Genomic DNA, 12,894 nt, shown 5'->3' with positions numbered 1-12,894 from the left:
TTTTTTTTTTTTTTTTTTTTTTTTTTTTTTTTTTTTTCCTTCCCTCTTTTTTTTTTTTTTTTTTTTTTTTTTTTTGTGCTTCTTATCACTTACTTTCTAGTTTCCTCTTTTAATATCCTCGAGTAATTCAAATAATGGTAATTCAAACAACACTAAATTCACCGAGCTCACTCCAAATCTTCCAGTAGTAATCATTCTTCAGACATGCACCTTGACTTTATTTCTTCCTGTAAAAGAACTTATTTCAGCAATGTGCATTTAAAACAGCTGAGATACTGCCTTTTTTTTCCCCCCTAAACATACGAAAAGTCTAAACTAAACAACTACTAAAAACTTTCATGTCTTCTAACCGTACTGTATATAGTTTTCCTTAAATGTATGTATGCACTGAGAATTCGTATATTCAGTAAATTTTCTACAGGGACATTCTCTGACTTTTAAATCAATCTACAAATGGCTTATTGTTGATTTTTTTTAATATGTTTTCCTTAAAAAAATTGACCAAGTAAATAAAAGAGCAGATATCCTTTAGAAAAGTCAAGAACTGCAACAAGATTTTGTTTTACTGGCACATGTAGTACTCGGGTAAGAATTTCAAAGTCTGAATATAACCTTGAAAGAAAACATAACCTTGTGATTTGAAGAAGAATGGTTTGCCGTGTTGAAAAAGTCTTTTGAATCTGACCTACTACAAGTAGTCTGGTCATAATGTCATGTGACTACAAGGAAAATAATAACGGATTTCCATTTTAGTAACATACTTAAAACTCGAGCCAAAAATGTATGTCTGCAAATGATCAGAAAATGTAATTTCTATGAATACATACATACTGAATACATCCTCAAGAGAATTACCCAAGATTAAGTGCTGCACTAAATCACAGCTATAATATTTAGTACTTTTAGCTGATCTTGCAATCACAGATAAGAATATGTTAGTGGTACAATCTTCATACATATTCTAGAAAACAAATAAGGGAAATTCCCATTTCACAGATGTTATTACTTTGGCATAAAGCATATTTTCAGTGAAAAAACCCATCATGTTCAAGAACTTAAAAAACACATTTTCTAAATTTAATGACTTAATGGATTGAAGGCATGAAATTACCTCTTACACCACCATTGGTAGGTAAGGCTGATCCTTGCAAGCCAATATACAYACCTCAACTATGTATATCAAAGTAACATTTTTCCTGACAACCACACAAAATCAARGACATGTTTAGAAGTTAAAACACAGTCTTGAAAAGACTAGGTGACACATCTGAAGTAACAGAGGAAAGAAGTAGCAAATCAGTATGGAATTCCAGACTTCTCTTACCAATCTTTCCAAGTTTTTGACTGAGAATTTCACCTTTTCCTTGTCCTAAAATACTAAAAGAACATCTATGCTTTGCTGCAAGTTATATAGTTATATATTTTCTCAGGATGTATTTGACTTAATGTATGATGTTTGATTAATGACTTGGACAAGATGCAGACTTTGGCTGTGTGTTAATTTGCCATTTGCCATTGTGGAGATTTCTGATATTCTTTGGCCACTGTAATGCCGCTGTAAGAATAAATTGTTATCATCATTGTTATCATTATGAATATAACATCGAGCTGTATGCTTTCCTTATCAATCTGCTAATTGATCAGTAAATTACTTTTTTTTAATAAAGACTTTAAAAAAATTGCTAGAGGTTAATGAGCTGTGTAGATTTGTAAGTAAGCAAGCATAACTTTCTACATATAAAGGAGAGTGTTGTATTGTGTAGGTTCCCAGATTTAGGCATTGTTGCTTTCTTATCTGCATTATCTATTAGAAAATTACCACACTGATAAAAGCAATATACATTATACTGTGTAGTACTTTACTAACTACAGCGTGGCATTTTTCATTAAAGTTTTAAAGTGCCTGAACATTCTGTTTCTAAAGCTTTGTTGACCTGTATAGAAGCAATATTTTAGTGACACTCATTTAATTTACATACTAGCAAAGCAAGAATTGGAAAGTCTAATGTATTTAGTGTGATGTTTCCTAACACTTTAAATGTTAATGCTGTAGTTCAGTTTAGCAAAATAGTGTCTGCTCCAATATTTTTATTCTATTGCTGTATAAGTCAAATAGTGAGAGATATAATTGATATGTCAGATTACAAAAACTAAAAGGCAGTATGTGAAAATTTCATAGTGTAAGTGTGTATCTATATCTATAGATGTAGATGTATCTATATCTATGTATCTATATATGAAACTATACTCCCTATCTGTTGTTTCTGCCTTATGGCTTTTACAATAGAAACTACACACACGCACACAAATCCTTAAATAGAAAAAGCTGAGCCTTTTTTTTTCACAAATCTTACCGTAAAACAAATGCTGAAGTTTTTATGCAACTTAATACCTTCTTCAGACTATGCTTCCTCTGACATCCAGCAGAGTGCTGTGGGATGAGGATATTCATATGTGTTGTGGCATTTGTTTCGTACATCACCCAGTACTTTTCAGAAGTGTAGCCTGAAAAACTGAAAAAGAGCAAACTTGTCAGCAATAGCTGTATTTTCAGATCATCGAATCAGTCACTTCAAAGTTTGGTAACTATTTCAAGGTATCTCTTAAACATTTTAGACTTGATTTTGCATACATCAAGATTCTTTCCATGAGCAGATACAATCCTGATATTTCATTACCACAGTACCATTATTGCTTCTTGTATCTCCATTTACCTCAGAAAAGAAGCATAGAGTTGTACTTATGAATTTTATATTTTCTTAAAATTGTTTGATCTATTATGTAAAGGAACATTTCATAATACTGTTGGAGCAAAGTGTTGTAATGAGTGAAACTGTCATTAATTTTGCTACAACATAAAGCGCATTTCTTATGTGATAAAATTTATCCTGGAAAAGGTATTTAAAAAAAGAATTGGTGTGACAAAGACACTTTGTTAGCAATGCCAAAAGTGAACATACAAAAAGCTCTTTTCAGATAAATCTGGTGACTTATTCAGATGTCTCTTATAAGAGGTATATGTCACAGAAGTTCTAGTATGTCCAACTTCTGACTGTCCTGAAGGTAAGGTAGAAATTAGAATACTGGCTGCATTATTTTAGTACACCTTATTTTTCTGAAGGTTAAATGACAATATCCAGAAATATATGTAGGTGACTTTTTAAAAGGTCAGAAGCGACCTCTGGAAGCTTCTAGTAACAGATTAACCACATTAGAACACATGAATTTACAATAACTATTCTTAATTTTTACATATTAAATTTTACCTGCATGGCATACTAGAGTGAATATAACTTYGTTGTTTGGGCTAGAGTCAGGATTCAGAAAACCTGTACAATATGAATTAAGTATTCTCAAGGACTTTCGACACAATGGAATGGTTTAAAGTTTTAACAGTGTGATAGCAGTACGAAGTCAGTTTAAAAGCAAGGGATGATACATCAAAATCTAGTACAATCTTCCCTGTGGAAGGATTTGACCTATTCAGGTCTATCTTCTGCCTCACTGGAAAAATGAGTTTTAATTTTCAATGACTTTGTTTTACAGGTCATACATATGGGATGGGTAAATGAGAGACTTGAAGGAACTGATTCATCTCAGCTCTACAAATTTAAGTTTCTGGCACTGAAGGGTTCATCCTTCTACATTTTCAGCACTCCACCGGTAAAAAAATAAAAAAAAAAAATAAAAAAAAAAACTTGGGAGGAAGGGGAAGGAAATTTTCACTGTAGATGGAAACTTATTTGTCATGTCTGGGTTTATTTTTTCCTACCAGAGTTGTCAGCTCAGACTTCAAAAGCAGTTAAAGCCATAGATGTTACTGTATTTCAATAAGCTTTAGATAAGTAACCTCTTTCAAGGTTCTCTGAAAATCCTACAATATCTGTAGAACTCAAGGAATTCTTAATAGGGAACATTTGTTTTACTCTTTTAAGTTGATATGTTCAGATTTTTTTGTCATTGGTTATAACCAAAATTTCTAACCTTAAAGGCAACATATTCATAACATGAAATGCAACATCCTAACTGAAGTTGTGAATTTTGCATACTAGGGGTTGAACTATTATTCAGTATGCTTTGAATGAGTGACAGCATAGTGCTTTGATTATTTCTATAGAATTATATTTTACAGTAGAGGACTTATCTAATACTACTGCAAAACAGTCAAAAATAATAATAAAAATATGATGAAAAGAGATGGAGAATTCTAAACTCTTAAGAGTAACCCATAAATAACACATGGAAACTTTTTATTGCCTTCTATCTCTCTTCTGAGAGCCACTGTTTTAAATACATCACAAAGAACAAAATGTATAATTAAAATACATTTGAAGCTAAAGCAGGTTTCTTAATTCTTGATCAGAAAGTCACTGATCATGACAAGGTCAGTCCACTGATTTAGTGGAACAAAAGAAAATCTCATCTTTTTATGTATATACCACCAATCTACTTTTGTGAAGTGTTTTTAGTCTTTGAACTTCGTTTAGACAGAAGAAATCAATGACATTCTCTCTAGACTGAAATTATAAATCTGTTGATTTAGAATCCATTCCTATTACCTCCTAGCGTTTTAAAATGACCAACTAATACTACTTTTCTTAAAATGAGAGAATATATTTGTAAAAAKGAGTTTTTTTCTCTGCAAAGAAATATTCCTTTTTACATATTGAGAATTAAAATCTTATTCATCTACTAGAATACAATTATAATGCAAAATAAAACAAAAAATATTAAGCAAATAAATAGCATACCAAATTTTCATGTGGCTTTAAMTTTATGAATTTTAATAATGGTCTTCAGAACTGTTTCTGAAGGAATTTTTTGATGTAATTAAAACTATCCATCTACATGATACTGGGGAAAGACTACTTCATTTATTGTATTTAGCACCCTACTAAGAACAAGCAAGTAAAGATAAATATTTATTAGCATTTTTACCATATTATTTGTCAGTATCTATGATAGTCTACAGTGCTTCTGTGCAAAGATTTGTAGAAACAATAGCTTTTCCAAACAATTAAGATAGATGTCTCCTGCGGTCACTGTGTTAGGTCATCCCACTAATCAGATGCACTTAAGTGTATGACAGAATATATGAATTCTAAAATTCACTCATCAGTTTTCCTGATATTTAATCGCACCAYAGATGTTTTATAATAGGGAATAAAATTTAAAATTAAGCAACAAAAAAGAAAAAAAGGAAAAGGATAGTTACCAGCAATACATATATTCAGAATTCAAACCTGGATCTTGAATCACACTTACAAGCTGACTGTGTCTGCCTTTTCTGTCTCCACAACCTTGCCACCCTTGGTGCAGGAGGGATGGCCTCACGGACAGGCCAAGCGAAGCTGGGTCCTGTCAGCAGCCTCTGGCCTATCTTGATATTCTTTCTGTATTTCATGTCCAAGCGTGAATAATTTTATAACTTCAATCCTAAGTCCTCTCAAGAAGCCTTTCACTGATCTTTAGATGTTTGTCATTATCGTATTACGTTTTTTTTMAAATTTGTTTCTCTGGTGCTATGCTATTTGCAATCCAGCAGTGTGGTGTACACCAAGTAGATGATCTACAAGTCATGTAGTTAATTTTAATGACTTTTTCCATACCTTATAAATGTTTATAAAAACATATGATATGAYTTTTGCTCTATTTTTTTTGTGTATAAGAGATGGAGTTGAATATAATTTCTAACTTTCAGCAGAAYTCAAAACAAAATCTTCTTTTTGTTTTTATGTCAATCTGATTAGTCAATTTTACACTGTTACAGAATTCTCATTCACCCACTTCAGTATAATTAGTTTGAGAATACATAAATCGTCTAGATCAAGGTCTTTTCTAAATTTACGATGAAGTAGCTTGAATGCTGACACCAGATAAATGTAATCATTTTATTGCAGCCTGCTGTGCCTAAGAAGTGTTTTATTGGGGTACTTATTTTAAAACAGTATAAGGACAAATCTCGTCAGATTTAGAGAAACTGAATTTTAGATTGCTCTTATGGAAAGTGGATAAAGATATGTTAGGTTCCATAAACATTACAGAATAGATAACTCAAGTGAAACAACTCTTTGAGTCATCACTAGTGTTAGGTTTGTCAATTATTCTGTAATCAGGCTGGCTCTAGGGGATAATTAAGGACTAAAAATGAATGCACTTTTATTACAGCTGACGAAGTCTGAATTATTGCTCTCTAGATATTATGATATATAAACAGCAAACAGCAAACAGATGTGATTACAAAGTACATTCTAAGTGTTAAGCAAAGTGTTATTATACTGTTTTCACTTACAATGGTATTTACCATAAAAAATCCATCAGTCCACTTATATCGAAGAAATTCTGGAAGATTTTCTTTATTGTAAGGTAATTTTGTGTTTCTGAAGAAGCCAGTTTTGTTAAGCAGTGGAAATTTATCCCAAGATAATTTGGGATAATATGATTAAAAATGTAGCATTTTAAATCTAAAAATTCTTAAATAACTATATTAAAATCAAGTCATAACTACATCAAAATCAAATCATTACTTTATTATGAAGACTTCATCACTCCATCCTCAAAATTTTTTTTTTTGGTTATATAATGTACAAATGAAAAAACTACTGGTTATTTTTTTCTTTGTAGCATTCATTTTGATTTTAAGGCAACATACTAGATATCTAACAACTAATGCATAAACAACCTACAGCCTGTTGGCAAATTAGTCTGGAAAACAAATTTGATGCATGATGGAGATGTTCATTAACTTGAAGGCAAAAATTCTTCAAGGCATAAAAAAATAAGCAGTCAGTTTGAGTTGGGCAGATTATCACCTTTGCTGAAACAACTAGGAAAGTGGAAAGTGAATATGAATATTACTTGGTATGACAAGAACGATGGCCCTAGGGAGACAAACTACCAGCTGTTTTAGAAAGAGTTTCATTTGTCTGCAGCAAGCAAGCTCACCATCGTTCATTACAAGTAAATTCATCATGAACTATTATATATAATAGCGTATCTAGAACCATATCTCGAGTTAGTTTACTGATTCTGTTATCACCTGTGTGTACCTTTGTTATCTGCCATTAACCTGTTATTCCAGCCTCCGCTCATCAGCGGTCACTGGACTCCCCTTTAATTTTCATATGATTTTCCTGAATAAATATTACTGATGTTTCCTGCTTGTCAAGACCTTTTTCTTACTAGAAATATTTAACAACTTTCAGCTCATTAATGACTGATGGAAAAGGCATGATAAAATAATTCAACATTTCAAAWCTGAGGCACAAATTCACTTTTGAATGGGAATTTGAGTGATTTGTAACTTGGATTTGTAAATTGGCAAAATAGCTGAAGTGGAATATTTTATTTCTTATTTGTGCAAATATACTTAGTGTTAATATACTTATGTTAATTTGTGTTAATTACTTAGTAATAATATACTCCCTTTTGACCTTCCCAAGATCTGAGAAAATTCTAGATCAGATCATTGTACACTTAATGAGGCTCAAACAGTAAGGTTGCTTAACAAAGAATATTCTTCCTGCATCCCTCAAGTGCCTTATCTGATTGTATTTAATGGATTTCCAGAACTAATTCACAGATTACATATTTGTAATCATGACACACTTTTGAGATTCTCAAATATGAAAAACACCATATGACAAAAAGGACTTGTAGGACTATGTTATTATGCAAAATTGCGTAGTAACTATGTAGTTTTACATATTATTTTTATTATTTTTTATTTTATTATTTTTTATTTTATTATTTTATTATTTTACATATTACATACATATTGACTGTATTTCCTTAGTTTTATGTCTATAGTGTAATCATTTAATGTTATCTCTGAATAAGTATAAAAATCTGTTTTGTTACTTAACATTCCTGAATTTTCTTTTGAGGAATAACTGTTGTTCAGTTTGTTGTTTGACACAAGCATAYAGTACATGTGTATGTGCTGAAATTATTTTAATTTTATTGTTATCTTTCTCCCATTCTAAAACCTTAGCTATTCTTTAAGAAAAAGTAATGAAWTATGTGCCTACTTAGAGTTAAACGTACTTTGAATTTGAGCATTCTTCTGAACTGATGTTGAAATTACTTGGTCAAAATACTGCAAAAAAAGGAGGCTTGAACAGTGTAGTTTATTTCCTAAATCTATTAGAATTCTTTGCAAAAAAATTAGTTCAGAGAAACTCATACTGAAGTTTAACACCTATTAAACACTTAGTACCTTTGAGAGGAAGGTCCATTGTTTCGGTATCTCATCATGGATTTTGAATTGWAATTTCAGGTTATATCTTAGTTATTCATTTGTGTTATTCCTCTGTCCTTGTGGAAGTTGTGGAAGCTGAGCATCATCTACCACTTTATGAATGTGTTAATTTACACTCTTTATGAAGTAATGAATACAACCAAATATCCATAAAACCAGTATTCAATAACCTTTTCATCAGATATTGCATTGAGTTATCTAGGGAGTCTGTTATATATCTGAAAAAAAAAAATATCAACAATGCATTTCTTTCTAACACTTAGAATTAGACTTTCAGCATATGGTGAATAATACCATTCAACTAGACTTGGTTATAAATTCATGTACTAAACAGGAGTTAGGTAGAAACTGTCTGAATGCTATTAACTACTCATATATTTTCACCTTAGGTTTTACCTTTTGCCACAYATAAAGTCACATGAATGAAAGTATGTTTGGCCCATATGTATGACTTGACCCATTCTGAATATAACTTTTTGAGATATTTTGTCAAATTATTTATTAAAATGTAAATATCATTTTAAAATAATTTCAAAATAATGCTGTGTATGGAATATTTAGAGGAATAATTTCAGCAAAAAACAATATTGAGAAAAAAAYATCTCTATGGCTTAAAGAATATATTTCAATGCCTTGTTTGTCTTAGACCTCTTTATTAAATGTGTTATGATGGACATGTTAATATGAAACATCATTTTCAATAAATGAAGTATATTGTAGTTTTGTGAACTCTTCAGGTTCTTCCAGCTTTTCTCATTGACTACAAATATGTGATCACTTACGATATTTCTACAGCAATGCAATAACATTTTAAACTTTTAACATAGCATTTTAGGACAGTTTTAAGGAGAAAACTATAATAATTATATTTTCCCCTATGGCTTACATACTGTAATTATGTTTGTTTCCCTTAAAATCTCTCAAAATGTCATTTGTGTTCTTTTGATGACCTTGCACACTATGATTTTCAGACTCTTTCACTCTTGCTATAAGTATGGTACTTTTTCCTTGGTATACACTGTGAAAAGAAAGACTTGGTGTTATATAGGTGGTGATTGTGACCTATCAGCCCTTGCTGTCTCTGCACAAAYAGTCGTAAGAGGTTATGGAGAGTCAAAGGATGAAAGAGATCTACAGGATAACGGGGAGAATTATAAAGTATTTGTAGTGAATTTAATGGCACAGCAGTGTTACCATTATTCATGGCAGCATCGTTAATAGTAGCAAAAAGAACCATAGCCATTTAAAGTAATCTTCAGGAATCAAAACAGAAAGTAGGAGCAAATGAAAATTCAGTTGTCTGAACAGTTTTTAAGTTATACCTTCTGTCATTAACTTCACTTTCATAAGTAAAACCAAGCAGGTGCTTCTGATTTTTGTCCTGTCTAGCCGCTAATAGGAATGGAGAATTCTTGTACTTTTAACTAAGAATAGAAAGAYTTTTTTTCCTTCCAGAAACTCAAGACCAAATATTGAACTATCCATCACTCTTCTATAAATCTTAGTTTGCAAGATATATTAAGATTCRTTGAGAGTCAACAAGAATAGTCCAGAACCTGTTATCTTTAATTGGTTTATCTTCMAAACAACTTTCAAAGAAAAAAAAGACTTCCCTTTAAAAAACAATAATTAAAAATTCAAATTTATATAAAATTGATTGCACCTCATTGGAAAGAAAAGAGTAACAGAAGTTTTTACATCAATGATGTCTGACTCAAAAAATTGCTACACTKTATAAAGTAGTATAACAAAAAGTGTAATACCTAAAATTGCTTTAAAATTGTTTTGTAAAGCAGTTGACATTAGATTTAAATCTGACTAGATTACTTTAAGATAGTATTAAGTACTTTTAATGTTAGCATTAAGTAATATCTTGAGCTTTCAGTTATGATGAAACAATGCCTATAATAMTACAGAAAACATATACATATGAAATGTTCTAACACATTTTACTGTAAGCATTGCATTTAGTTGGTATTTTGTATTTGTTATTAAAATATAAAAACTGTCAAATGGTCAGACCAGACATGAGTCTCTTTACATTCTGAAAAGGTGTCGTGAAACAGCTTTCACTTCCAGAGGCCTTCAGTTTCTTTTTTAATGTGATTCATRTGATTCACATGTGATTCACAAATGTGATTCATTTCAACTAAATTAAATTTTCTAAAAGCTACATATCTAATCAAAAGTATTTTTCAAATTTTATATGTACTAACAGAAAATAAAAAGCATTTCCACAGTCTGTTCATAAATCCTATGGCAAGAATATAAGAAATCACTGTTTTGCTTTCTTTTTTTTTTTTTTTCTTTCCCAAACATGAGGGAATTAAAAATAGATTTATGAAGAATTAAATCAGATTGTGAATATTAGAACACTTCTGATATCTAAATTTAACTAAAATGATTTGCATGCTAGGAAGAAAGATTTTAGGTAAATTCTAGAATATTGCTTTTAAACTTATAGCTGTGATAGCACGTATGAAGCAACACAATTAGCTTGCATTAATCTGTATATTACTTTTGACATCTCTGAATTTGAGAAACTTGTGTTTGTTAGCATTTTATAAAAGAAATATGATTCTCACCATACAGATTGCAAAGAGGTTTCCATTTCCATTATTAATAATGGAAAATATGCAATTAATTAATTAATTATGTAATGCTTTAGTTTTAGTAGGAATCTTGTAGGCTGTGTTTATTTTAAAAGAAAATGCTATTTAGTATTCCTTTTTAAATGCCATATATTAAGTGTAGTATGTTTGCATATTTTTATAGTATCCAGTAGAATAATCATTGGTGAAATCTTTTAAATTTTTCATCTTTTCATAATTTTAATAGAAACATGTGAAGAAAAATATGTTTTCAATATTTTCTTTTGATATTTCAGGTAAGCACACTAGACTGGGTACGAGCTGAAAAAATCTATAACCTCTGTGAGGTTCTTTTTAAAATTCACAAGGTAGGTTTCCCCAAACTTACAATTTTACTATTTAGTAACAAAAATTTGCTTATTAAGGTAATGGTGATCTTAATTTTAACTGGTGGCAGCTAATTCTCAAGTAGCTTATCTGTTATTATAAATTCTATTCTTAAATAGGGTCTATTGCACTATTTATATAAGTAGAAGCACCTATGGCAAATGGATTAGGTTCCAAGTGAGCAACTTAMTAAAATACTTCCAAATTGAAGACATTTTTTCAGTATTACAACCAGCCATTTGAATTATGAATGAAATAAACAAGTAGTCATAATGAAGTTGGATATTGCATTCCCCTGTATTGAGTCAGATTCTTAGGTGACTGTGACAAAAAAAAAAAAAAAAAAGAGAGAAAAGAAAAAAAAAGTGCTTTGTTTCTGATTTTGATCTATGTAAAGATACTTTTATTTAATTTACATAAGGACTATAATATTCTGTCCTTTTTAGATTGAGAGCAACTGCCAACACTGTAACTGGCATCAGCTTATAAAGGAAAACATAGTGCTTTCATGTATTTTAGCTTTTTTCTTTCGCAATATAGAGATATTGTAATAATTTATTTTTTTAACTTGTCATGAGGAATATTTTTTGGCAAAACATTAGCAGTCTGAATATAGAATTGACTTGTATAGAATTGACTTGTGAAAGATATTTTTATGATATGTTTCATTCGCAGATGGAATTAGCTGTTTACCAATTAATCAGAAACTGCTTTTCAGATTAGAGAAATAACCTGATCATCATCCTTTAGAAAGGGAAACACAAGTACAGGTCGATTGAATGCACTTGTAGAGGCCTGAAATACTGAAATACTGRGAAATACTGACCCCAAACTGCACTCTAATTGTGAAATTAGACTTTCCTTCACTGTATTTGCCAACTGTGAATTTTACGCAGGATGATGTCGAGAAGGACAGTAATGTTTGTGGCCATCCAAATCATAAGTTATACAGAAAAAAAAAACCTCATACTTATCTCTCTCCCAATCTGTTTGAATACTTTAACTACTAGGCTACTTGCTGTTAGAACTATATCAAGAAAAGCCATCCTAAATAAAAGATATATCTTTAAAAAAGAATGTTTTCCAATATTTTAGTCTTTTTTTTCCTTGAAATGCTATTTAATTGAAAAATTCCAAACCAACTAAAATCGATTCTGAGCAGCAGATGCTGACTCCTTCTGTGCTCTTCTTCCTTTGATCATGTGTTGATGTTATAGATGCTATGTATGTCTGTTATCTGTACACAGCTGCAGAAGGGAGAACAGCAGCTTAATGATTTTAGTTCCATTATTGTAAGGGAATGCTAGTTATGGGTGCTTCTCTAATACAATGCAGTTATTATTCAGAACATGTTACAATAATGAACTGATAATAATATTTAGTACCCTTTTCTGCCCGGTTAAGAAAGGGGTTCTCTGTTGCAGTAAATGACCAAATTCTTTCAAGAACTGAATGACAGGTACAGATAGGTGCAATATCTTGACTACTCAAACAGTTTCTCACAAACTGACTTTCAGCAACATATGCATACTTCCTATACTTGATTTACTGATAATGAATTAAGAGGAAAGAAAAAATCAAACAAAAAGTGGAGCGGAAAAAAAAAAAAGAAAAAACTTGAAAACAGGATCAATTTATAAACTTCAGAGCAATAAA

The 12,894-nt window shown here is 30.7% G+C and overlaps 1 protein-coding gene across 1 annotated transcript in view; it reads left to right on the top strand.

Moving 5' to 3' along the window:
• SNTG2 (syntrophin gamma 2) overlaps positions 1–12,894 on the top strand; it is a 126,919-nt gene that overhangs the window by 86,031 nt on the left and 27,994 nt on the right. Inside the window, exons 12-13 of the mRNA XM_026037069.1 lie at positions 3,547–3,663; positions 11,148–11,219. Coding sequence (XP_025892854.1) covers positions 3,547–3,663; positions 11,148–11,219 — 189 coding nt within the window. The remainder of the gene's footprint in view (positions 1–3,546; positions 3,664–11,147; positions 11,220–12,894) is intronic.

The sequence above is a fragment of the Nothoprocta perdicaria genome, unplaced genomic scaffold (genome assembly GCF_003342845.1).
Source record: "Nothoprocta perdicaria isolate Ctin4 unplaced genomic scaffold, notPer1 scaffold_19, whole genome shotgun sequence".
In the NCBI taxonomy this organism is placed as follows: Eukaryota; Metazoa; Chordata; class Aves; order Tinamiformes; family Tinamidae; genus Nothoprocta; species Nothoprocta perdicaria.
Note: the sequence above shows the minus strand (reverse complement) of the source record. Positions and strands in the feature narration are given on the sequence as shown.